Source organism: Miniopterus natalensis, chromosome 5 (genome assembly GCF_054644295.1).
Source record: "Miniopterus natalensis isolate mMinNat1 chromosome 5, mMinNat1.hap1, whole genome shotgun sequence".
Lineage (NCBI taxonomy): Eukaryota > Metazoa > Chordata > Mammalia > Chiroptera > Miniopteridae > Miniopterus > Miniopterus natalensis.
The window spans coordinates 65301076-65327060 of NC_142085.1; the positions used below are offsets into that span (position 1 = coordinate 65301076).

Here is a 25985-nt window from a genome sequence, read left to right on the forward strand (position 1 = left end):
GAGGAAGGCAGAAGTTGGGGTGGGGTGGGGGAGCCCCCACGGGTGCCCACGCCACCCAGACCCCCTTCTGGTGCCGTATGAGATCACGGGTGTATCTAGGAGGGCGGAGGGAAGGCGCGCGCTCCGCAGAGTCTCCACCTAATTGGATCCTAATCATTTTAAATGAAATCCCACAAATGTCTTTAAAAAACAGATTCTTTGAATCAGCACCTGGAGAAATAAGCTCATTCCCCTCTCCCTCTCTCTCTGGCAGGGACGCTGCCTCCCCGCCGGGAGCCCAGCCTAGGAGCCGCCGCGTCAGCCGGAGTCCCGCCTCCGGCCGGAGCATCCTCCGTCGGCGCCGCGGGCCCGGGGCGGCGGGGATGCGCGCGGGGGCGGCCTCCGCCGCGTCCCGGGAGGCGAGGGGGCAGCGCCGGGACCCGCGCCGCCCGCGCCGGGCGCCATCGGAGGCGCTTTGTTAGGGGCGCGACCGGACCGCGAGGGGGCCGGGGTCGGCCAGAGGCCGCGTCTGCTCCTCGGCCAGGGCGGAGGGAACCAAAGGGGGGGCGTTTTTTTCAGGGGGTGGGGAAAGAAGTTTGTACCCTTCCTAGAAAAGCCGCGGGGAAGCGGGAGCAACAGGGTCCTTGATTGCGCCCCGGGACAAACCGCTTGCTGCGAGCGGGGAGCGGGCAGCTCGGAGGGCCCGAGGCGCAGGGCGGGCGGCGGGAGGCCAGCCGGGGCAGCCCGCGCTCGGGAGACGGAAGATGACCCACCTGCAAGCCGGGCTGTCCCCGGAGACCCTGGAGAAGGCGCGCCTGGAGCTCAACGAGAACCCGGACACGCTGCACCAGGACATCCAGGAGGTGCGGGACATGGTCATCACCAGGCCGGACATCGGCTTTCTGCGCACGGACGACGCCTTCATCCTGCGCTTCTTGCGGGCCAGGAAGTTTCACCACTTCGAGGCCTTCCGCCTGCTGGCCCAGTACTTCGAGTACCGGCAGCAGAACCTGGACATGTTCAAAAGCTTCAAGGCCACGGACCCCGGCATCAAGCAGGCGCTGAAGGACGGCTTCCCCGGCGGCCTGGCCAACCTGGACCACTACGGCCGGAAGATCCTCGTGCTCTTTGCTGCCAACTGGGATCAGAGCAGGTAAACCCTAAATCCCAGCTCATGCTAGGAATTCGTTTGTTCGCCCATTTCCCAGAATGTACCCTGAGCCGTCCCGTCATAGCTTTACCGCTTTGATGCTTTTGTTTACTTGGTTGGGAAAGAAGAGAAGATGGAACTGAAAAATGAGTTTTTGGCGGGCACCCTGGGAGAGCGGGAGGAGGGCTTTTTAATTTTTTTAATTTAACCTTTGTAACTCTTCCTGCGCCAGTCCCTAGTTTCTGCTGCAGCTCGAAGTGCTTCCTGCACCCTGTTACTGTGCTGCAATCTCACTCATTTAACTCCTAAATAATAACCGTGCTATCTTTTTCACCTCCTGAATAAGTTCACTGTTCTGCGGGGAAATTAGCATGAGGTTGGTCACAACTTCTCCTCCTTCCTTCTAAAGAAATTCTTAAACTAGGTTCCTCCTCATCACCCTCATCTTCATGATCAGTACTGAGGTATTATTGCATAAGAACAGCCTGGTGGTCAACCAAGATCAAGTCGTTTCATTGCTTGGGAGCTTTTCTGCGCGGTGATGTGCTGATGAAGGAATAACATGATGTGTGTCGCTTCAGTGCGAGGCAGAGTTGTATCCTCTGTCACCGAGCGGGCCTGCGGACGCTGAAATAAAGGCTGGCTGCTGTGCTCGTTCCACACCTGTCACCAGTCTCAAGATGTTTCCTGTCTAATGTGATTTCTCATCTTTTGGAAGGAAGGGGAAAATGTTCAGACATGTGTGTCGTTTGGTAGACTTTTTAAGCTCTCTTGCTTTTTAGTAGAGGAGAAACAATATTTTTAGTGTCTACATGATGATAGAAAAAGAGAGTGACTCTGCCACTTCCTCAATCAGAATTCTTTTCTCAGACTAACAGATATAAGAAGTTATAAATACTCTTGTGTAAGGTAGTTTTAATTAAGTTTAAAGTTGATGCATTTCATGGAACTCAAAACACGTTTATCAGGACTATGAATCATAAGAAGCTGGTTGTTAAAATACTGGTGTGTTTTTAGTTCTGTGAATGGTAACTTTGGATGCATCAGGTTGGTTTAAACCATCTCTGGAGCAATTGTAAAAGACTTTTTTGGTGACTGAGAAATTGTGTGGATCTCTAGATGGGCTTCTCACAGTCTTGGGATCTTAGAATGAAAATTAATACTTTTAACAGGTTTTTACCTTTTAATTGGTTACCTTTTCTCTGTAATTCTAGGTTGAGAACTACACTGATTAATTTTTAGGCAAATATAAAGACAAACTACTACCTGAGGAATCTTAATATCATAAAACTAAGAAACTTCCAGAGAGAGTTAGCCACTGATGGGGAATGGTGTCCTGTTAAAGTACTTTGTTTAGTTCTAGAGTTCATATTCTACTTTTTATCAGGTAGCAAAGTTTAAAGGACCATGAAATGCCATCCTTTGACCACAATTTTTCTTTAACATTTTTCTTTATCTGAGATGTACATCGTAGGGTCATGCAATCCAATGATTGTGAATGCCAAAACTGAAAACTTTTATTCAAGAAAGAACCTACTATTTCATTTGTCAGTTAGATCAGAACTTTGTTTATTAAGTAAGCTACAGTTAAATGGGAGCTGTGGACATTTTATACTTAAATATGTCTCAGAGTCTGAAAGGTATCTTTAGGGAGGCAGATTGCATTTAGGGAGACATGCATTTATTTATTTATTTATTATTGTTCCATGCATATTAATTTTTATTTTTTTAATTGACTTTATTGGGGTGACTTTGGTTAATAAAACCATACAGGTTTCAAAGGTATACAAGTCAATAAAACATCATTTGCATACAGCATTGTGTGCTCATCACCCAAAGTAAAGTCCTTTTCTGGTCCCATTTTTACCCCCCTTTGCCCACTTCCACCTCCTCCCACTGCCCTTTCCCTCCGGCTATCACTGTACTCTTGTCCGTGTCTATGTGTCTATACACACACACACACACACACACACACACACACACACACACACACACACATATATTTATTTATTTTTGCTTAATTCCTTCACCTTTTTTCACCCAGCCCCACAACCCCCTTCCCTCTGACTGCTGTCATTCTGTTCTATGTATCTGTGCTTCTGTTTCTATTTTATTTGTCAAATTATTTTGTCCATTAGATTCCACATATAAGTGAGATCATATGGTATTTGTCTTTCTCTGACTGGCTTATTTCACTTGGCATGAGACATGCATTACATTAAACCTATTTTAAATTATTTCTATAAGTGAACTAATATTCACACTGATTTATAAACCTAATTAAGATTCAAATCACTTAATAGTTCTCATGTATATGGAAAGTTGCTTATTCCAGATTCCTAAAGAAACTATATTTTTGTTGTCTATTTCATACTTTTGTATAAGGGATAGGTTATTAGTAATCAAAACCTATCACCCTATCTCTCTACAGTGGGAGGAGATTTGTTAATTGGTATATAGAACTATTTTCATTAAATTTACATAACATTTTTAAATATTAAAAAATTTGTACATGCGAAATTAAAAATGAGAAGCTGTGTCCTGTAAAAATACCCTATCAGGTTCTAGACTAATAATTGTGAATCCTATTTCTATGGATGGAAATGAAGTTATAGTGCATTAAGTCAAAAGGTATACCAGTTATTTAGAGCTTGGCTAAAATTCAGTTGAGTTTCCTCCTCTTACATTCTTAAAAAAAAGTCATTCCTTCCTTCTCCCTGCCTGCTTCCCATCACAGACGTGCATATACCCAGTTTAACAAGGATAATGGATTAAATAAGTCTATGCTCTTGGCATCCTCTGTAAATCATTATCATTGGGATACGAGCATAAGAACTGCCCTGAAACCTGCAGGACAGCTGCTATCCAGCAGTACCAGCTCTTCTCCTGCTTTTGGCCTGATTCCCCTTTCTTCTTCCACTCTGTAGCCTCAAGTCCTGTCTGACTTGACTCCTACAGAAGTTTCTACCTTCTCTAGGTGTTTACCTTACTATTGCTCCGTTAGGTGGGTAGCCACGTGCCAGATCCTCTCATTCCTCCCCTGTTCTGTGAGTCAGATGCTCTTACCTTCCTGCTGTGATCCTGCCAGGCCAAGCAACCTGAGTCTCTTGAGAAAAGTGACTGTATATCTGAATGTAATTCTGACCACCTTCCATGAACTGTTCAGTGACTTACCTGGTTTTCAACAACTTAAAAAAAAGTAGCATTGTTTTAAAGAAACAATAGGTGGGAATGTCCACGATTACAGAGTGAAATTTGAGAAATGAGGTAGAAAAAAGGCCCCCCCCATTTTACTGGAAAACAGGTTATTTGCAGCTTCCCAAGGGAAAGGGATGATTTTTAAAATAAGGTTTGAAAAACTTGTGAATACCTCTAAAATAATCTGTGTAACAAAAAGACTAAGTTTCATGTTATTATCTTTATAAGAGCACTTGAGCTAGAGTTAATGCTCAATCAATATTTCTTGAGTTGAATTCCGTTATGCATTTAAAAAATAATTCTAAGTGGGGAGTTACCTAATATATACTTTCTGCTATATTAAATTTGTAGGACAGTTCTCTCTGCTTCTCAGGAGACCAGAAATAGTAAATGTGTGTGAGATGGTGACTATAAATAAAACAGTGTCTCCTTCTGCTGCAATATAATGCAGGTCAGTTTCAGCATATTGAATTGGACCATTTCCAAGGCCTTTACAAGAGGCATGGAATTTTCAGGAAGAACCAAGGTAAAATAATATTTACAGTGTACCCACCTTCTAATAAATCTAAAGAAAATGAAATACTGAAATGTCAAAGTGACTTTCAGTTTGGTTTGTGGTTCTTTCTAAAAAGAATAAAACAGGCTTAGATGACTTATTACATTTACTGAGCAGGTTCTCCTTGGAAAAATATTCACATAATTTTATCTCCTTTCAGATCATCTAGCATAGTACCTGAAAACAAAAGGAAATTCTGCGAAATTAAAAACAATTGTATTGTTTCACTGCATCACTAGGATGCAGTAGCCCTCCATGCATTACATTCTGTGTAGTCCATGGATACGAGGGATAGTGCCCTGCTTAGGACTGGGCAGACACCTTCAGATTTCCACCTGATTTTAACAACAGAAGGTGAGGATAATGTACCGTGAAGGTAGAAGAGATTATACTACCTTAAAAAAAGAAGTTTTGAATAAAATCAGATCATGATCTATACCCTAGGGCACAAGAGCAGGTAGGTATCTGAGCAGTGAAAATATTACTGACATATATACTTATTGGGAATATTCATGAGCAAATTGTGTCACCCAAAATATAATAATGACACCTATTCTGAGAGTTGGCTTGTAATTTTTCAGTTAGCCTGCAAGTCATATTTTACCTCAATATTTATAAAGTAGTTCTCTATACTTTAGTACAGCAAACAATCACTTATCTGGAATCTGGTTAATAACCGTAAGAAAACAATTAAATACAGCTAAACTAAAGTGGTTCCTGATAGTGGCAATTCAGAAAGCACTCTGTTTGGTTTGTCATAATGGACATTGATTATCACTTAGAGTATTGAAGCTCCGGAAGGGGTAGAAGGCTGACTGGTCAGACACTGCTATGATCCTGAAACTTATCCTGAAATTTTCCTTACAAAACATATTATTGTCAGTTTGTTTATTTTGTGTGGCTTTTTCATAAAAAAGAAAATATTATACAAATGGTTAGCTGTTTGCAATTTGAGATTGAATTATGATTTTGCTTCCATTTGTTAAAATAATGGGACCAATCTCCAAATTGAAAGTTTATGATGACGACAGATTAAAATTTAAAAAGTATCCATGGACTATACAGATAATATTTTGGCCTGATTTTTCCAGACCTCTTGGCTCAGTTTATTAAAATATTTAAATATGTCCCAACTTTTTGCTTCACGGTGTCATATATCATGACAGGGTCAGGAATTTTTACCTTCAAAATCCTGGAGACGTTGTTGTGCTCTATTCTGCGTGGATTTTGATATTAGCTCAAAACTAGACATGGCAGGTGTGGATTCCATGGGGTTTCTGTCCCAGCAGAGTTTTCATATTGCTTCCTTTTGGGATACTCTTTTAACAAATACTCTGGAAACTATAGCTTATTCCAAACTATGCCCTTGGTTCAAACCATAGAAAATGGGAAATAAAAAAATTGTCTTGAAAAATGTTAGTGTAATATTGGAACAAATCTCTGGAAGAAAAAAAAGACAGTCTCCAAAAACTAGGGCAATTTGCAGTAACTAGTAAAATAATTCTGAAATAACAGCAAAGACCAAGAGGACTAGCCTTCAGTAAGAAGCTGAGGGCCTAGACCAAATCAGGCATGTTTCAAACATGCAACTTTAAACAAAGCTGCAGAGAAGAAAAGGATTTGAGGTTACTTTTAGTGCACTGAAAGTGTGCCTCAAAAGAAATGTTTAAAGATATTTTAAAACATGAGCCAAGTTAGTAAACGAATAAATTATCCTTTGTAAATTAATACATTTCCTCCATTCTGGGAAAAAATTTGACTGCTTTTGTGTCATTGAGGACAGGTATATATTTCATTAACATGGTAAGTGACACTGTTGACATGAGGGAAAGGATGTCCCTGTATGTTGAGTCCTTATAAAACTGAGCAAATAGTCTCAAATCAATTTTTTAAAAAGTATACATTAGTCTAACATTTGCTACATACATAGCAATTTAATAATTGCTGGAGGCAAATAAACACACATAACACATTCTTTGTACTAGCAAGGGACATGCAACCTCTCTAGGAAAAAAATCATGAAAAAATAACTACAGAGAGGTTATAAGTGCTTAATGACTGTATTCCTTACCAGTCAAGAAGTTAAGGGCAAAGGGGGAGCTGCAAGGTACTCAGTGTTGTTTAGAGATAACATTGCCTACTTGGTTAACTAAATTCAATCTTTTATTGTTTAATTTTAATTAATTAACTCATTTATTCATTCATTTTAAAATACTTTTATAGCATGTGTCAGGTACTCTTTTAAGAACTTAACAAACTTATTAAATCTTTATTTAAATCATATGAAGTAGGTACTATTAATATTTATATTTTGAAGATGAAGAAACTGAGGCACAGAGCAGTTAAGTATTTCATCCATAACCAGTGAACTGGTCAAACTTTTTTCAAAAACCCGCACACAATTCTGTTTTTTATTTTTATTTTGGCCGCAGTAGTGCACACTTTTTAAACATTTTTCAAAGAAAGACATTTTTTCTCTAGATGTTTATTTCCAATGAATATTTTTATTGATTTTTAGAGAGAGAGAAACAGAGGGAGAAGGGAGAGAGAGAGAGAGAGAGAGAAACATCAATGAGATGATCGGCTGCCTCCTGCACACATCCTACTGGGGATCGAGCCCACAATCTGGGCATGTGCCCTGACCAGGAATTGAACCAGTGGCCCCTTGGAACAGGGGTCAGTGCTCAACCACTGAACCACATTGGCCAGCCCAAACTTTTTGTGTGTGTAAAGACAATCAGCCACATAAATCTAGAAAAAAAACACACAAATATAATTATATCAAAAAGGCAAGCTCTGATCATTTAAAAACTTATCCATGGTTTACAAAGTCTTGATTAAACAATATAATATAGACAATTAGGCACAGAAAGTTAAGTTGCTAGAATAAATGTTCTGAAGGGAAAGACCATACAAAGCAGACACTTGCTTAGAGTCTTCTGCCCTGAAGAGTTGACTTTCTGATGTGTTTATATTTCCAGCACAATTCTGTTTTGTTTTATTTTGGTGGCAGTAGTGCACACTTTTTAAACATTTTCAAGGAAAGACATTTTTTCTCTAGATGTTTATTTCCAACAAAACATCTTTTGTTCTCATGTACCTACATTCCCATGCCAGAAAAACTAAAGCAAGGCCCAGACAGATAATCTTCTGTGCTTAGTGACACAAACCAGACACATGAATATTTCGGAGTTCATATTCCCTGCCTGGTTTGCAGACTTTGCCTCTTCCCGTCCCGGTTCATTTGGATGCCCGGTTGCTTTTCCTCCACTGAAGCCCCCTGTTTGGATCAGGCTGGAATGTGTCCTGGTACCTGGCTTGGCACCACATTGGTATTGACTTTCTGATCTGTCTTCTGCCACATTCTGCCACTGAGACATGAAAAAGCAGAACAGTTATTCATCAAGCTCCCTCCCAGGTATGAGACGCCGCAGGGAGTGGAGAGAACTGTGGTGCAGAAAGAGCTGGCTTCTCATCGAGGCTGCCGTTGTACTCCGTGGGGATCCTGGGCAAACGGCTCAGATTCTCTGGGACCTGTGTCTTCATCTCTGTATTTCACAGAGACCTCATCTGTGTCCTCAACTCCAAAGTGAGAGGATTAATGCCAGCACTGAGACTTTGGGCTTGTTCTGAGATTAAGACAATGCATTTGAAATTCCTTTGGAAATCTTAAACTATTACACAGGTAGGGCTATTATTATTTCCCCTCAGTAATATAAAGCAACTCGATGTGTTCAACTTCTGTACTAATGATACCGTTGAGGCATTATTAATAAAGGTAATTTTTTTCCTTTGTCTCTCCCCTAACACCTTCCTAACAGGAAATGCTTCAGCTCTGGCTTAATGAAAACTGACGGGCGGGGCAGCCTTAATGAAGAATTTAATAATGGCTGATTGATTTAGCAACAAAGGGAAACTGCTTGCTGTTGTGCTGCTCAATGTGATGCCAAGACGTCAGCTTTCCCCTTTCAGGCTGAAAGAAAGGGTTGGGAAGGAGGAAGGAAATTTTCTGTTTGTGGTTTAGGTTGCCCTTGGCACTGACTGTAACCTGAGGTAGTGGATGAGACGCTGTGAATGCTGGGGAGAGGCACTGGGCAGGGGGCCACCCCAAAACCTCTCTGGCTGGAGGCAGGAGAAGAGGCTTCCCTGCTATTGATTGCACAGGTAGTAAGTAGGAGAAATGGGAGAAATGGGTGTCAGAGTCTTCACGTAGTTTTTGTGTATTCTAACAACTTTGATCTCTTTCAAGAGCAGTGCTCCACATAGGCTGGCATCCCACTTGTAAGATGCCTTACCTGGTCCCATCATTTCTCCTTAGGACTTGCTACTCACCATCCTCTCCAAGCTGATTTCAGATTCAGGCTTTACTTAATGCTATTTTGGGAAGCACAGTCTGGAGGCAAGAGCTGGATAAATGTTCTAGTTTGTTATCTATGGCTTTTTCCCCAGCATACAAATGAAGAGTAGCAATGCTGGAGCTGCTGCAAATTGGGGTGTAAGCCCTAAGCAGGGCCATGTGGCATACTTACTGTACTGATACTTTACAGATTGTAACAGTGAAAATAACCTCAAAGAGCAGAACTGCGGTAAGATTCCTGAAGAGGCGGAATACGTAAAATGCTCCATTTCTTTGGAAGATATTTTACAGACTTTAGTAAGATCTCTTTTAATAATGTTCTGCTTAGGAACAGCCTGCTGAGCTGCAGTGCTGGTCAGGTGACATGTTTGACGGCAGAGGACTGGAGCGTCCAGAGGGGTTTTGACCTGCCCTTAGAGTGCACTCAGCTAGCATGTTTTTATGTTTATTTTCTTAAAATTGTACACTAATATGATTTATATAAACGTCATTTAATTCTTTTTATTGGAACAAGATACCAAATTTTGAAACTTGGTGAGAACTACTCTTGAAAACGTTGCAAACCTGCTTTTTCCCCCATTGCTGACCCTGGGATTTGTCTTATTTTAGTTCCTTTGGAATAATAATATGCATATAAATTTTCTCTTGATTTAGACACAGTTTTATAGAGTCATATTTAAAGTGTGTTACTTAAAACAAATGGCCTCATTTCAGCCCTTACTGGTGTCATGATTTATTCCTTCTATGTACAGTGCATCATCCTTCCAAAACCTATTACAGATTCAAGTCTGACTTAATGCTATTTTGGTTTTAGTGCTATTTGGTATTTTTACAGGTAACACAAGAATGACCATAATGAGGAAAAAAGTCCTAAGTTGGGCTTTTCTAATGTTTAATTTTTTTTTACCATGATATTATTATAGACTTCAGGAATTAAAATGAGTATTTTTTAGAGGGAGGTCTACATTTTAACCAGAAATATAGCTTTCTTGCTCCAGCTTCCCAGTTTGTGTAGGTTTATAGGCTTTTGGTTATAACACTGTGTCAGGTCATTATATTTAAAAGGGAGATGGGCCAGCGACAAAGTGACAGATAAAGGTATTCGGCCATATGTATTTCACAGACTTAAAGACAAATAAGTAATAGAGTTCTACAAAAAGTTTTATTATCTTATATATTTAGAAACTACTTTAGGATGCCATATTCTTAGGACTATAAATAGCCTGTATACCATCCAGAGATTTAAAAAGAACCCGTTGATCCTTGCCTTTTACAAGAGTAATAAGCTATCTAAAAATCATCATTAAATTTTAAAGGAAAAGATAAAAACAAAGATTCTTCCATTCTGATTATACCCTGCCGAGTCTGTCCACAGTCACACAGCGAAGGAGGGACAGAGAAGAAGACATTCATCTCGAAATCTTGACACCGCGCTCTATGCTTGGCTGAGGCTGGGATGCAAGGGCGACCCTGTCGGTCCTGCTGTGCTAATCTTGCAGAAACAGAATGAGGCCCAGAGAAAGCGAGAAGTCGCCTGGGCTCTTATTGTTAATTATTCCTTCCTTTCTGCACTACGGTGCTTTCTCCATTCTCCTCCGAATGTTTTTAGCAGTAAACCCAGAACTGCTCCCTCATACTTAGCCGCTGTCTCATAGAGCGAGCGAGCAGTTCGTGGAAGGCAGCCTGTCACTGCCACTAAACCCAGGGATCTGTGTTCCTCATGCAACACCTCCCTCATCCCACCTCCTCCGAGGTCAAGATTTCTTTCTGTAGCTTTTATTGACCATCTGCACCTGAATGTCTAAGGAGAAAAAAAATAAACTTGAGATTCAGGATGCTCAAAGATTCAAATGGTTAACCTTTCCCATAATTTTGCTGATTCCTCTTAAAATGTTGGAATCCTCTTAGAATAATTATCTCATTTCTCTCTCAACTCTGGCTGCATTACTTCCTTCACTTTCTTGTGTGTGCTTTTGATTCTGGAATTTTCAACTGGGAGCTCTCTCTTGAGTTTAGGATCTACTTTTTTCAGATATTTAATTGCTATTAACCGGGTGTACTACATGCTTCTTATATGCAGCGGGTTCTATTCCAAACTCTTCATTACTAGCTCTCCCCAATTGTATCTTCCTTTTGTATTATTTATTTAGGCCCTGAAGCTAGAATCTGTTTCACCCTTTACTTTTCTCTCAATCTGAGTCCCCACATCCAATTAGGTGTCACATTTTCACAGGTTTACTTCTGAAATATTCCTTAAATTTGGCTTCTACTCTCCGCCCGGCCTGCACTGCCTTCCTGGAGGCAGCGTCTTACTCCACAGCAGCATCTTTGAGCTCTAGTCTAGGCCATTTTACAGGAATGTCAAGAGCATTTATTGGATTTATACAATGTGCCAGGCAAGTCAGAAAAAGATAGAAACTCAATCCCTAAATTGCGAAGGCCTGTGTTATGATAGTTACATTTCCCCTTTTGTAGTTGTTGATCTCTCTTTCTGTCTGTACACTTTTCCTTCTTTCTTTTCTTTTATCTTTATGATGCATTCTCAATACAAGTAATTAAAATCTGTTGACACTTATACCCGTAACTGTTCACATGTACTGTTCTTGTTTATTGGTGAGACTCCTCAAATCTCATTCTGAAATTTTTCAAATACGCACATGTGAAATGTCAGTATTACTGAGAGCATTCCTAAGCTATTTAAAAGAACCATGACTAATTTTCAGAGTAGTTAAAATGAGATTTTAGAAAATGATAGGAAGGCCTAGGGGTAAAGTAAATGATTGTGAAATATGAAGCAAACTGTAGTATTTCCCAAAGCTTTATAGTTTGTTTTGGTAGAATACATGCTAAATTCTCATATGTCCCCTGAGTGCTGCAAATCAAGTTCCTCTTAAAAGAATACTTTTAAACAAAATCATCTCCTTAAGATTTCTTAAGTATTTTCTGAGGAGTTTTTAGTGTGCTAAAATCCTTCTATAGTGGTTGTTAGATGTAATGAAGCCTTTTCTGTTGCTGGTAGGTACACACTGGTGGATATTTTACGGGCCATCTTGCTGTCTTTAGAAGCCATGATTGAAGATCCTGAGCTTCAGGTGAATGGATTTGTTTTGATCATAGACTGGAGCAACTTCACCTTCAAGCAGGCCTCTAAGCTTACACCCAGCATGCTGCGGCTGGCTATCGAAGGCCTTCAGGTAACCATGCACGAATTACCCGTGGTCTCCGTCTCCCATGTTTGACTCATCTAATCTGTTAGCATAGCAAAATGTCCCACCTAAGGAACAAAAACAATTTTTATGTAGTTTTCAAGCACAAACATTAAAACGCTAACTAGACAAAGGCTTTTAGAAGAAAAACTGAGAATGTGGGACTTTTAATAGATGAGAATTTGTAATACTTGGTGCAAACCCTCACTATGCCTGAACATAAACATGGGTGATGACCTGAGGTTTTTGACTTGAAAATCAGAACAAGCACCACCTTTTGGATTTTAATCATTAATTATCTAGGCTTATTTTTGTCTCTTTTTCCTTTTCCGTGGCTATTTGTTAATTAGTTAAAGGTTTGCTTCATTATTGCATTTAACCTGGTGAATTGGGATATGATGGGTTATATCTTCATGTTGCCTAAAAGCTGTTGGAAAGCCAATCAATATGTTTTTGATCTCTAAGCAATGGAATCACTGTTTTAAATTACTTTTGTAGACTTAATTGGGGGTTTTGGCCTTTTTTTTTTTTTGGTGGAAGGATTGTCACATAGAATTTATATAGGAATGGTGCATCTTCCAGTGAATGACATTTAACTGATTGGGAATCATGAAACTATGAAATGGAAAACCAATTATTATTTAGTGGTATGTGATAATTAGCTGACAGCCAGTTATTCCCTAAAAATGAGCCACTCCTCCAGGCCGTAGGACAGCGTAGCCAAATTGAGTTGACAGCTTGAGTTGTGCCTCTGGAGAGAATAAGACACCTTGGTCTGTTTTCTCTGCTTAGGCTTTTTCTGATACAGGTTTTCTGACTTGCTTTTGGTGAGTCACCCTTGCTACTGTCTTAACTTGAAGAACATTTTTATTTTTTAAAAACTCCATAGAGACAGTTAAGAAAATTGGGAGAGGGCACGGAATAACGCATATTTGGAAGTGTGTGTATCATGATGAATGTGCCCTATTGCCCACAGTGTATAAAGTGTTTTTTATTTTGTAAAGAAAATTGGTTACCACCAACTGTGTTACTTAACAGGATGGTAACCTAGTTTTTTAGAACTGTTACCACTATTTAACCTGTGTCTTCTCTTTGCACTAGAGGTAGACTAGGCCTTTTGCTGCATGCAGGACTGGAGAGTGCATATTATTCCTAAGAAACTTAAAAAAAACTTCAAGGGTAGACTCAGTGCCTTGCTATTTGCCAACTTACACTGTTTGGAGACATTTAGTAGTAAGGTGAGAAGTCATTGCGGGCGAAAAAAACTGAAAATTCAGGCATGTTGGGAGCTTCTCTATTAGCCATGGCCACTATCAGAACGTCTTTCAGTGCAGTGTCAGCATGACAGGGGCTACAGTCAGTGCTTGTGCTGGTGAGTGAAATGGTCCCCACCCTGCAGAGACCTGTGCTGGCTGCCTCATCTCTATTCCCTATAAATGTCTCAATCTCCTTTTCTTTCTCCCAGGACCTAGACTGAGTAAGCAGGGTTGATGCCTCCTAGTTGTCAGTTGAGAAGCCACTTAAAATAAGTGAGCTCTTCCCGTCATTAAATTTGACATGTTTTTAACCTTTAAACTCAGTGTTTTCTTCAGTTCAAATTGAGTTTTTAAATGTTCTTTATCTGTGTCTATATGTGTAGATGCCTCTGTACTATGTCTAAAAACAATGGTAATTCTGAATAGATTACAAGATGTGTGAAAAATGTTCCATTGTAACAGGCATGGTTTCATATTTAGTCTCATACAGAAGTTACATTTTATGACTTTTCTAATCAAGTCTCTGTTTATTTTGCATTTAACATGTGAGAAATATTATTGTGCATTAATAGATGTTTCATGCAGAGCATGAATAAATGTATTTTTGAGATTGACATAAGACCATGAAATGTTTGAAATGAAGATATATACACAATTTTTGGCCACTAAACACAACTAATACCATCATCAAGACCACCAACACTACCTCGACAATAAATAACCTCCAATTAAACGAGCCAGGAAAATTGAGAGGTGAAAATATTTTTATTTATTTTTACTTTTTTTATGTGAGAATATTTTTGATAACTCAGCTATTGTTTACATCATATCATAATTCTGCTATAATATGTTACTTTTACTTGGGCAAACATAAAAAATATTCTAGGGAGTTGAACAAAAAATAAGAAAGGCTAAAGATGGGCCTAGAGCCACAGAGGAAACTTACTTTAACGATGTGTATTATTAATGGGATGTAACTGTGTTGTGAAGAGGCCCCATCTCTCTTCCTCTTGGGGTTACTGCATAACCTTTCTGTCTGCACACACCAACCCCCTTTGCCTGAAGTGAAAGAGTATTTTGAGTGACTTGGCTAGAGATAGCACCTGATACCTTAGATAAAGACACACAGACCATTGCTAGAAGATCCACCTGTGATCACAATACAAGGTCAATAGAGAGACAATGTGGAAGATTGAAAATAAATGGGCTTTAGAGGCAGACAGACCTGAGTTTGGATGACAACCCTGCTACATATCAAATACTTGGAAAGATTCCGGAACTTGTTTGGATCTCAGTCTATTCATTTATACTAAATTTAAAGTATATTAGAAATGATACATCTTGCACCCATCAGGTGATATCAACGATCAAAGTAATCAATGTGCATGAGCTAATTTTTTCAGGTGCCATATTTTTCTGGGTATGTGCTGGTTTTCTCACAATTCAGTGACTACTTAGACTCTGAAGACCTAAAGTTAATTAACATTGAGAATCTGAATGATCTCATATTTTGCTTTTAGTGCTCAGATTGTAGATACACAGATTGCATTTTTTTAAAAGTATTTCACTGTGTGGTTAAATAGCGTTTAGATATGTTCATGTTAGATGCCAAATAAAATAATTTTTCATGTTGGAAGCCAAGGAAAAATGAGATGGTTTCATATAGTGAAAACTGATCTTTGTTTCTTTTTAGAAAAGCTCCAGGCACAGTTGGAAAGGTGGTGAGTGTGGAGATATCCTTGACTTGGTGGTTGAGCAAGAGTTTGCTAAGTTGGCAAAGACAGGAAAAGCATTTTGGGCAGGGAAACTTTTGGGTAGTGTTTTTGAAGAAACATACAGCTACAAGAGGTTGAAAGTATACATGATAAATCTGTTTTTTATGGTTAGAGTGAGAATGAATTGAGGTGAATGACCAGAAATGAGCAGGGAAAGCAGGCTGAGTCTTGGCACCATGCGATAGAGGATGGCATGCTATATGGTTTGGCTTTTGTTCTCAGACATGGGGAGATTTTGGACAAAAAAGTAACCTGGCCACTCCTCTGCTTTAGGAAGATCTCTTGGGTAGAAAAATGAGCTGTACCAAAGGAGGGAGGAGTTGTTTCTAGAGAACCTCCAAACTATCCTGGGGGTAATTATATCGATTCCATTTTATAGGACAGAAAATGAAACTTCAGGCAGTTTGACACCCAAAAGACATAAAGGCTTGAGTCCAAGTTGGCTGACTCCAAAGACAAATGCCTTTCCCGAATCTTACTGTTTCTATTGTTTCCAGGGCTGTGCCTAAGAAAAAGTGGGTAAGCTTAGTTTAGAGTAACTTCCCTATTCCATGCCAAATTCTCACATTAATACAGGGGAAACTTGTTTATTGGGATAAACAAACAATGCTAACTGGCTTTGCACTGTTTTTTTTGACACCAAGTGGCAGAATCACTTTTTTCCCCATGAGCTACTGCCAGCCTCCCAGTTCCCTGTCATTGGGGCCAAGAGAAAGGCACTTTTCTCATAGACAAAGAGAACTTACATCAATACAACCCCAAATCTGTAAGCCACTCATAATAGTTGTTTGAGGAAATTGTGTATACTTTCTCTGTGCAGAATATTAAAACATTTTTTAAAAATGAAAAGCATCAAACATTTTTACCAACAAAAATGTAGTTCTTTGATAGATAAGAGGCAACATCAGATATTTTTGTGGAATAAAGTATTCAGGCTTCATTGGAAAGAAAAGAGAAAGAGAAAATTGTCCTGCTACTTACAAGACGTTAATTGATTAGGGTAGTTATAGTAACAGAAAGCATCTTAGAAAATCAATACAAGATTAAGTGGGTGTGACTTGTAGACTAAGATATCTACCTGGGAAGCCAATTAAAACATGAAATGTTTAGAAATATCTGGAAAAGCTTAGACTCTGAATTTACAGGTAAGCGATGAGCTTTTAATATATTTTTTTTTGTCGCAGTTGCTCTATTTTTATTTTCTTGTAAAATATTACCACTCTTAAAATCCTTTAATAATGAAAAACTCAACCTCTCTTAAGAATCCAGAATTTCTTATTTGTGAATTAAAAAAAAAATTATCCAAGTCTTACGTGTATATATTTATTGGTTGTTCCCCCTTAGCTCTGTGCTGCCTTGTCTGTGCTTTTGCTTTCACAATTTCACAGGAATGTCCAAACTCTTTACGCTGAAAAGTATGTAATGTAGTCAAGTTGTGGGTCTGTTGGCAAGGGGCTCGGCTGTAACAGAGAAATGAATCGCTTTTTGAATTGCTACATTAAGACTCAGATGTAGGGCCATCACAAAGCGCCTAAATCGGTGCCAGATATTGTAAGAGCCCTTCATAAAACCAGGACTTGTGAGAGAATAAAGAGAACTTGCAGTTATTCATCTTCTTGTTGTTGTTAATTCACAGTACTTAATGGGGCCCTTTCTTTTGACTCAAGGGTTCAGTGTTGCAAGCAGCCACCAATCTGCTAGATCTGAGAGCCCTGGTCATTCATGTGGAAGGCAGAGAGTGCTGCCGCTACAGATTCTGGCTCTGTTTGGAAGCTCAGTCCTACCTAGGGGCTCTTGCCAAGAGCAGAGAACGTGGTAATGACTTGGCTCGTCACTCTCCAAGGCTAGCGGGTGAGGAGCTCCATTAGCTTCTCTAGCATTAGCTTATTCAGTCCTCCAAATGCTCCCCACAATCTCTGGCGGCTTTGAAATTGCACTGGGGTGTGTGTGTGTGTGTGTAGGATGGTTAAGGGAGAATATTAAAAAAGGAACTGTGTGAGATATTGAGTAAATTAGGGATTCATAATAAAACAAAGGGACTCTGTGCTTTGCAACAGTGTTCTTTGCAATGGTCGTTAACCTGCCAATAGTTTTCAGACTTATAAAGCTCCGCATAATACATAGTAGAAACCTTTTGCATACAAACTACCTGGTAAACTTAGGCCAGCACCATGGTGCATCGATGGGAGGGGTTGAAACAGTGCCCATCTTTTCGAAAATGAACGCACAGACTCATGAGCCGTAGCCATTCAGGCCGCCTGGAGGTGGAGCGTTTATTTCCACATTTTGTATGCACAGGCAGAACCTTATTGAGAAACAGTGACAAGGGCAGTGTGTAAGAAAAGTGACAATTGTTCATCACATGCATAGTGGCCGGAGCTAAGTGTGCTTCCTTTCAGTCGCTACTTAACCTAAAACAAAATGAGTGAAAACTCTAATGTTGCTTTATTTCATAGTGTGAGAATGTGGTAGTTTGGCTGGGAGGTTTAGTGCCCAGAAACAGGATGTTGGGAGTCTTGTTAGAAGCTGAAATAGGCATGTAAAAGCTGTATATTAATATTCAGTTCACCAAGCAGGCTAAGGATTTTATATGACCTTTGATAACAGGCCATACATAGATATACACATATGTCACTATTTTTTATTGTATTAAAATTGCTGTTTATTTCCTTTGATTAGCAGCTAAATTTGTTTAAAATGTCTTGTTATAGGAAGCAGGTGTCAACCTTGAGAAAAATGAAGAGATGAGTGCTCTAGAGTTCTTTAACAAATACTGATTTAAAGACTATTGGTAATTAGCAAGAAAATTTGATACTGCTACACTTTCCACCACTGACAAAGAGACTAGTTATCATTTTGCTTCAAGTAACCAAATAATTGAAGTAACAAAATGGAAAGAAGCAAATAACAATCTTTTGGTTTGAATCATTGAGATAACAATAAATGGACAGAAAATTATTATCTATAATGAAAAACTGAACGAATAATATGAACTATTCTGCATTTCATTTTATTGGCTATGTTTAGACATGTCCTTAACTACAGAACAAGAAAAGATGAATAAATGCAAGTTCTCTCTTATTTTCTTCAGGAGCTATGTAAATGCGGAACATCATGGTCTTTGTATTTGTGGTCTTAATTCTCTGTGTATCATAAAGTTGTATGGCCACATGTACTTTTCATTAAACTTTTCATTTTTATTTTGAGATTATTGTGCATTCATATGCAGAAGTAGAATGCAGAGATCTATGTTTTCCTCAGCAGTAACATTTTGCAAAAATATTGTACAATCTCACAACCAGAACATTAACATTGATATAACCATGACCGAAGTCCTGATTGCCTGCTCAGCCTTCTCTGGTACCACACTGGCCGGAGGTGGGGGCCTCATTACAGCCAGGGGAGGGTGGTACTCTCGGCTCACTTCTTGCTCTTTGCTGGTGTGGGTAGGAGTGAGGTCATACTTTTCTTTTTCTTGTGGCATTTAGCCAGAATATAGTAGTTATTGCTTAAAAGTTTTGTATGTTGCTAGTATGCACCTTTCCTGATCCTTTGCCCTCTGAGAGCAAGCTTTTGTAAAGGCTTCTTCTGTGTGTGTCTGTGCTTATTGGAGTTCCCAGTGTCCTGAATTCTAAATCTGGGATATATGAGGCAAAATCAAAGCTAGGCAATTTACTACCGTGTTATTCTTTGGGTCCAAAGGTCCCTGGCTGGTTTGTCGTCTTCTCTTCATCTTTCATCATCTTCTTATGTTTGTTTTATATACACCAATGCCCAGGTTTTTAAGTTATACTTAACGAGAAGAATGGCTATTTCATCTTGCTGGAAGTGGAAATCAAAAGCACATGTATTTTTCATCTCCACAAATTTTATTAAATATATGACTTAATAATGTTACTCTGCCTCATTTAGTTTTCAATGCTGTCGTAAATTTATTTTAGTTTGTACTGTTTACTGTCACTTAAATTTGTGGAGGATGGTGAGGATACTGTGCTTGTTTAGTCTGCCCCGTTGATTTGGAAGCTCCTTAACACCTTACAGCCAACTGTTATCTAGTTTACGATCACAGGATGGTGGAAACGAAGTCATGAGTCATCATTTTGCTTTTACATGAGGCTGTAGGAAAGAAATTATTGTGCTCCTATATGGTAATAGATTTTTTTGTTATTATTATTTTGTTCTTTAATCCAAATCCTCAGAGATATTTTTTCTGCAGTGAAATATGGCAAAAATTTATTTCCAACAATTAAAATTCTAAGGGATATACTCATTTTTTTTTTTTTTTTTTTTTAAGCAGAGTTTAGCATGAATACTTTTATATACCAGGGGGAAAATAAGCTACCAATTTTAAACATGAACCCACTCAGAAGATAACAGTAATTTTTTAAAAGGTGGTTTCTATAATCACATGACTATTCCATTTACATTAAAACACTCATAATTGCAGGTGTTTTTATTTTATTTTATTATTTTTTTTAATGTACAAAGAGCTAGCATTGTTTCTGCCGTCATGTCCCATTTAAGGGAGTTCACTTAGTCCAACTTAATGAAACCTGTATCCTTTGTGTACTGACAGAAACACTAGCTGCACATATTGGGGCCCCCTTTCCAGATCAGACGGTGCTGGTTTCAGCAGACATGGAAAGGAGAACCCTGGCCGAATTTTCTTGGATGGCTCCAGTACAGCTTCTGGTGACCCATCCTTCTCTTATACAATAAGGAAAAAAAGGGGGAGGCATCATTCTTTGAAAATCAATATAGGAAGACTTAAGTTTATAAATCTTAGAAAACCAGGTTTATTTGCAAATGGGTAGTGATTCGGTCAACTTTATTGCCTGGTTTCAAAAGAAGACCTCAAACAGATACGTCTGGTCAGCCCATTATCTCTCCTAAGGTAGTTAAGGAAAGCACATTTTACTCTACTTGGAACAATACTGGGTTATTACAGCTGGTAGACGAACTGCATTTAGTGGTGACTGAAGCCTGCTTTCTCAACGTGGGGTGGATGATGGTCGTTGTGGTGAGCTATTGCTACATGCTGAACTTAGAGACATAATTTAATCAGCGAAAGGAGAGTGAAAGCACTCTCCTGTAAATCATAAGAGGCTGTTTTCTAGTTTCATAAGTATTTAGATCTGGAAAAGACTTTAACTCAAAGAAGAGCTAATGTGACTTTAATGCTGCATCAAAGGAAGCTGAACTGGGCAGCACCATGGAGAGCACCCAGAAAGGCCATTGCTGTGGTTTGTCTTTTCTCCCTTGCAGTTCTGTTTTTTTCTAGCCATCACTGCCTCTAAAGTAAGCCCCTCTACTTCTTAGAATAGGTCAGTCCTCACAGAAGTCAAGGTTTCCTTCATATCTCTGAATCTCATAGCTTATGTCTTTAAGTCAAGGCTATCTTTTTCATGTGACCCAAGGTTCTCCCTTTAGAACTTCTTTTCTCTATTATTAGCTCCTGTTTTGGAATTGTTTACTGGCAGCTCATGTATCAGCATTGGAATGAAAACTATTCTCTCCCTTTTCTTTCCTCTTGGAAGCTTCTCAAAATGTTACTTATAATCTAATTTTAAAAACACAAAACATTCTTAAGTTGGACATAGGGTGAGCGAAGTGACATTGATTTGTATCTTGAGGCCACATAAGGGAGCAAGGGATCATCTTCTTCTGCCCAAGCAAACTGCTGGGAAAGTAATGTTTTGATTATCTGTTTTCTTCATAAAGAGTTGTTTGGAGAACAGTGATAAAGGATATAGTTGAAAGCAAAATTATCTTTCCTCTTGACAACTGCTAGATTAGGTCAGATTTTAAAATCAAGCATTCCTGAACTTAAATCTTGTGTCTGCCACATCCAGATTTCAATTTTAGATAAACTACTTAACTGATACCACTCTTTGTTATCACATCTAAAAACTGGGATTAACACCTTCCCCCTGGTATTATATGAGGATTAAACAAGATAACATACGTGAAAGAGATTGTTAGATGCCTCCTCAGAGAAGGCACTTGGTTAAAGACAGTCCTGCCCATACACTTCTTTCCTGCCCTATGCTCACGGGTGGAAACTAAGTAAACTTAGAAAACAAGATTATCCCCTTAGACTGAAATATGATTATTACACAATGTAATCAATCAGTTTAACTTGGCAGATCATACAAAACTGACCAACTGAAGTTATGTGAGATGAAAGCCTTCTCTTACATTTTCTGTAAATTACAAGAAACTGTAGGCAATTTTCTCTTTGAAATTTATAGTTCCTGCCTTTGTTCTTCCAGGTTGTAATACAGTGGCGAAATATGATTATAACAAGTATTGGTGCTTTATAACATATGGAGCTCTTTGGTTTAGTCCTAGAATGTAAGACTCCTAGGATTTTCATTCTTTGGAATATCATAAATATTTTCTGTTGAAACCACACTTGTAAAGACATGATTCATATATATATCTCTCTTCACTGTTCTCAACTAGATACATTCCTCAATGGCAAGAGCAATATTCACTTCAGCTAAGTAAGTCACCAGCTGGCTGGCAAGGAGGATCATAGCACTGGTTCTGGGTGGACTATAGGTATATTGCGGAACTGCAATTTTTAAAATTCTCACCTTTAGTGAAATAGGATGGGGTACTCTTAGGAGACCATACACTGGAGGGTGCAGTGTCTTAGGTATGTGAGAGATTCAGGGAAACCAGTCATCAAAAGGACTATGGGAAAGAGAGGATGCATTTGAGAAAGTCAGTGAAAGGACTCCCTGAGCAATGAGGATGATAAGATTCAGAAATAATGGCCAGCTGATGGCATTTGAAGGTAAGAAGCATGCTGAGTATAATTCTTATGAGTGGCAAGGTTGGAGTGACAGCCATAGGGCCTGACCTTCAGGGAGCTGTGGATGTGGTTATTAAACAGGGTGTTCCTAGGGAACGATGGACAGGGAAACAGTAAGTATTGCTTCAAATAGTCAACCCAGAGAAATGAAAAGGAATGAAGGCAGCTCGCCCAGTATTGGTAGACTCCCGTGCGTGGTTTCCTGACATGGTCCAGTTCTCAGCCTCAGAATCCATGAACTATAGGGGCACTTAGATCCCCATGAAGAAGGACCTGCAACACTAAGTTGTTTCTATGATAGGTGAACTTTCAACTCTTACAAGTAATGTTTGCAAAGGGTTTGTAATAATATGGATAACTGTTATCTATGTGATATGAAAAGTGTAAAATATGATCACATTTATGTTAATAACATGTTAAAAAACAGAAGAGAAACACATTGGAACATAAATGGTGATTATATGAGAGCAGCTGGACTGTAGTGAAATTTTCTTTTTTCTGTTTTTTGCATTTTACACACTTTACCATTGAAAACACAGTATCCAGAATGTTTTAAATAAAAAACTTTATTTAAAACATTCATACTGTATTGCAGAAAATAAAGCAGTTATTTAACCAGTAAATATATGATGTGCCATGTTAAAAACATTAGCACCTATTTTAAAATAATATTAACATAGTTTGATGAGTAAATTAATAGAATCTGGCAGCTGTAGATGCTCATCTTCAGAAAATTATGCAGTGCTAACACATGTATCTGTGATGAGTCATATTTGGGGACCACAAAGGAAACTTACAGCAAAACTCAGGAAAGCAGAGTCAGTGGAAATGTAAATATGCTTTGGAGTAAAAAAAATCATATAATCCAAAATATTATGTTAATATACATGACATGTACTAAACAGTTTTTGGTAGGAAGAAGGAAGTTAAATTCAGTCAGACAGCCGTCAATAAGCCCTATTTAGAAAGCATTTTTATGCACATCTGAATAAAATTGCCATGGATGAATTAAGTAAAATACAAAAAAGTGGACACAAATTATACCTTATAAAGACAGTCATGTTTTTAAACAATTTGTTAGTTCTGCCTATCAGTTATATCCTTATATTATTAAAACCAATTCAATAAATGGCAAAACACATTTCGCAGACAGAAATTCAGAAGTTCAGAGGAGGGTTTTATGGTGTATGGACTAAAATGATAGGAAGGTTTTATGGAAGAGTTGAAAGTTGTGCTAGATTTTCAAGGAGGACCTGGTATGGCTATAAAAGAGACAGAGGGAGGGAAACAGCAGAACTAAGGTATAAAGGTGAAAATTAATAGGTTGTGAGGTGTTGATATAAGGTGGGCAAGAAAGATAAGCTGAAGAAAACTGACAGGTTGGAGTCAACTGGAATGTATTTTCACTTTAAACTACATATTGTGCAGAATGGAGATAAATTTGTATTTTGAGTAAGAGAACAAATCATAAAAAATTAATGTGATGTTATTCACTTGTTCATGATCTTATCCTACAAATGTATGGTGAGTGGGATAATTTTTAAAAAAGAAGTTGGGAAAATGGGGAGTTAGGAGAGATTTTTATAGCAATCCAGGCCAGAGATGCTGAAAGTCCACATTAGTGGCAGGCTAAGTGATAATAAAAAAGACTTTCTCTATCCACATTTTTTTATTTACATTTTTGTTACCTTTCAGTTTTGTTATTTCAAAAGACAAATCAGTGCCCTTGCCTCCAACTGTCACCTTAGACATGGTGATCACAGTTGTCTTTCTAAAACATGATCTTGTCACCAACTCCTGTCTTTGCTCACATTGTTTGCTTTGCATAGGTAAGAAGTAAGGGCTCTGTCAAGTCGACCAGAGCGCATCAGGTTTACTTTAAAAAAAACACAAAAAAGAAGTTTTGGCAAGGCAGTAATTTGGAACCTAAATCATAATGCCATTTAAAGATATTCTTGAAAAAATTAAATAAGCTGTTATGTATGGTAAAATCTCTTATGGAAAAGGTTTTCTTGAAAAGGTTTATGTATTTTCATTTGCTCAAGATCTAATGATAAATTGTATTTATATTAATGCACTGTGCATTTACAGAGACATACATTCTGTTTTAATGAAATTAATTTACTTCTAAAATCTGATCAAATGTTGCTAAATTACAAATGGTTATTTGTATACTGTAAGTATTTAAGGGTTAAAGATTCATGATTTTTTCCCCCCCTGTAGATTTTCTGGATGAATAAGTCCAAGTGAATGGAAAATTGTATTAAAATATCAGAGAGCCTCTTAATATGATCTTTCTAATCTAATAGGGAAGCTATTTTTTTTGGCATTTATGTGATTCTATATTGGGCTGTTGGCCCCAAACAGATCTAAATCAGTTCCAGCAGGCACACAACACAAGAGCACATGTTATGCCACATGCTGTAATGCAAAGCTTAGAGTAGAGATGTCTGGACTCAGAGTCTTAGCATTTGAAGGAAACTTAGAAGTCACAAAAGGCATCTTCTGTAAGACTCTCTCTATGGTAGTCTTTAGAGTGATCATGAAGCTTCTCTTTATCCTCACTCAGAGCCTGCTAGCGCAGCGCCTCACAGGTCGCCCAATCAGTCTCTAAGAGTTTGACCACAAGCTCTTGCTTAAATTCAACTAAAATCTGACTTTGAATCTTGCACACATTGGTCCTTATACCAACTCTTGAACACAGGATTAATGCCCTTCCACCTAATACACTGTTTTTTACATAACAGTATTTCAGAAACATAGGATATCTCTTCCTTTGAACAACTGAAGCTCTCTGATATTTTTCATTTTATAGTTTTGTTTTTTTACCCCAGATACCGATGGACTGTCCCTTCATCCCTTTCTCTAAGTAGTGTATCATTTTGGATACACTACTCACATGTGTTTTATTGTGTGGAAAATATATCCTACTATTAGAGAAGAATATTATTAAATAGCCAAAGGTGATGTTAACTTAAAATCGCAGGTGCTCTGTAAAAGTGTAAATAACATACCAAAGGGGAAGAAAGGAGAGGGCAATTATTTTTCACCTAAGGAAAGGATTAAGAAAAAATATTCATAAAAGACCCCAGAAGGGTTTTGAAAGAAGGAAAATGTATTGTTAAAAGCATTACAGGTTGAGGAACAGTTGGGGGGAAAACAGAGATGAACATGAACATGATGCATTTGGGTATTGGCAAGTAGGTTGACTTAGTTATACTTAACATTCATGAAGAAATAAGGTAGGAAATAAGGTTGCAAAACTTAGTTGGTACCTAATAGTAGAAGGCCATGAATGGCGCTCTAAAGTTGGACTTTTTCTGTAGGTGATCAGTCAAGTTTTCGACTTAAGAGGATAAGTGCATTTTATAGATGAATCTAGTGGTCCTGTGACAAAGAATGGGTTAAACGGAGGCAAACATGGCAGCACTTGTGACATGCTATTGGCTTACCTTAAGCGTGTCCCCAACCATAATTCTTTTTTATTTAACTTGAATTTATTGAGGTGACATTAGTTAATAAAATTATGCATGTTTCAGGTATACAATTCAACAATACATCATCTGTGTCTTGCACTGTGTTTACCTCAAGTCAAGTCTTCATCCATCACCATTTCCCCCCCTTTCCTCTTCTGCCTCCCACCCCTTCCCTCTGCCTGATGATGGAATTCATAGGTAGCAAGGAGGCA

General features: G+C 38.6%; 1 protein-coding gene and 1 pseudogene across 2 annotated transcripts in view; one reads left to right on the forward strand and one right to left on the reverse strand.

Annotated features, from left to right (window-relative positions):
• The first annotated feature begins 694 nt into the window (after nucleotides 1–694).
• The window catches only part of CLVS2 (clavesin 2), a 55004-nt gene continuing 29713 nt past the window's right edge, over nucleotides 695–25985 (forward strand). For both annotated transcript variants that reach the window (XM_016212698.2, XM_016212690.2), the window contains exons 1-2: nucleotides 695–1132; nucleotides 12260–12434. In XM_016212698.2, coding sequence (XP_016068184.1) covers nucleotides 744–1132; nucleotides 12260–12434 — 564 coding nt within the window. In that variant the 5' untranslated portion in view covers nucleotides 695–743. The remainder of the gene's footprint in view (nucleotides 1133–12259; nucleotides 12435–25985) is intronic.
• On the reverse strand, nucleotides 19944–20178 carry LOC148093119 (small ribosomal subunit protein uS14 pseudogene; annotated as a pseudogene).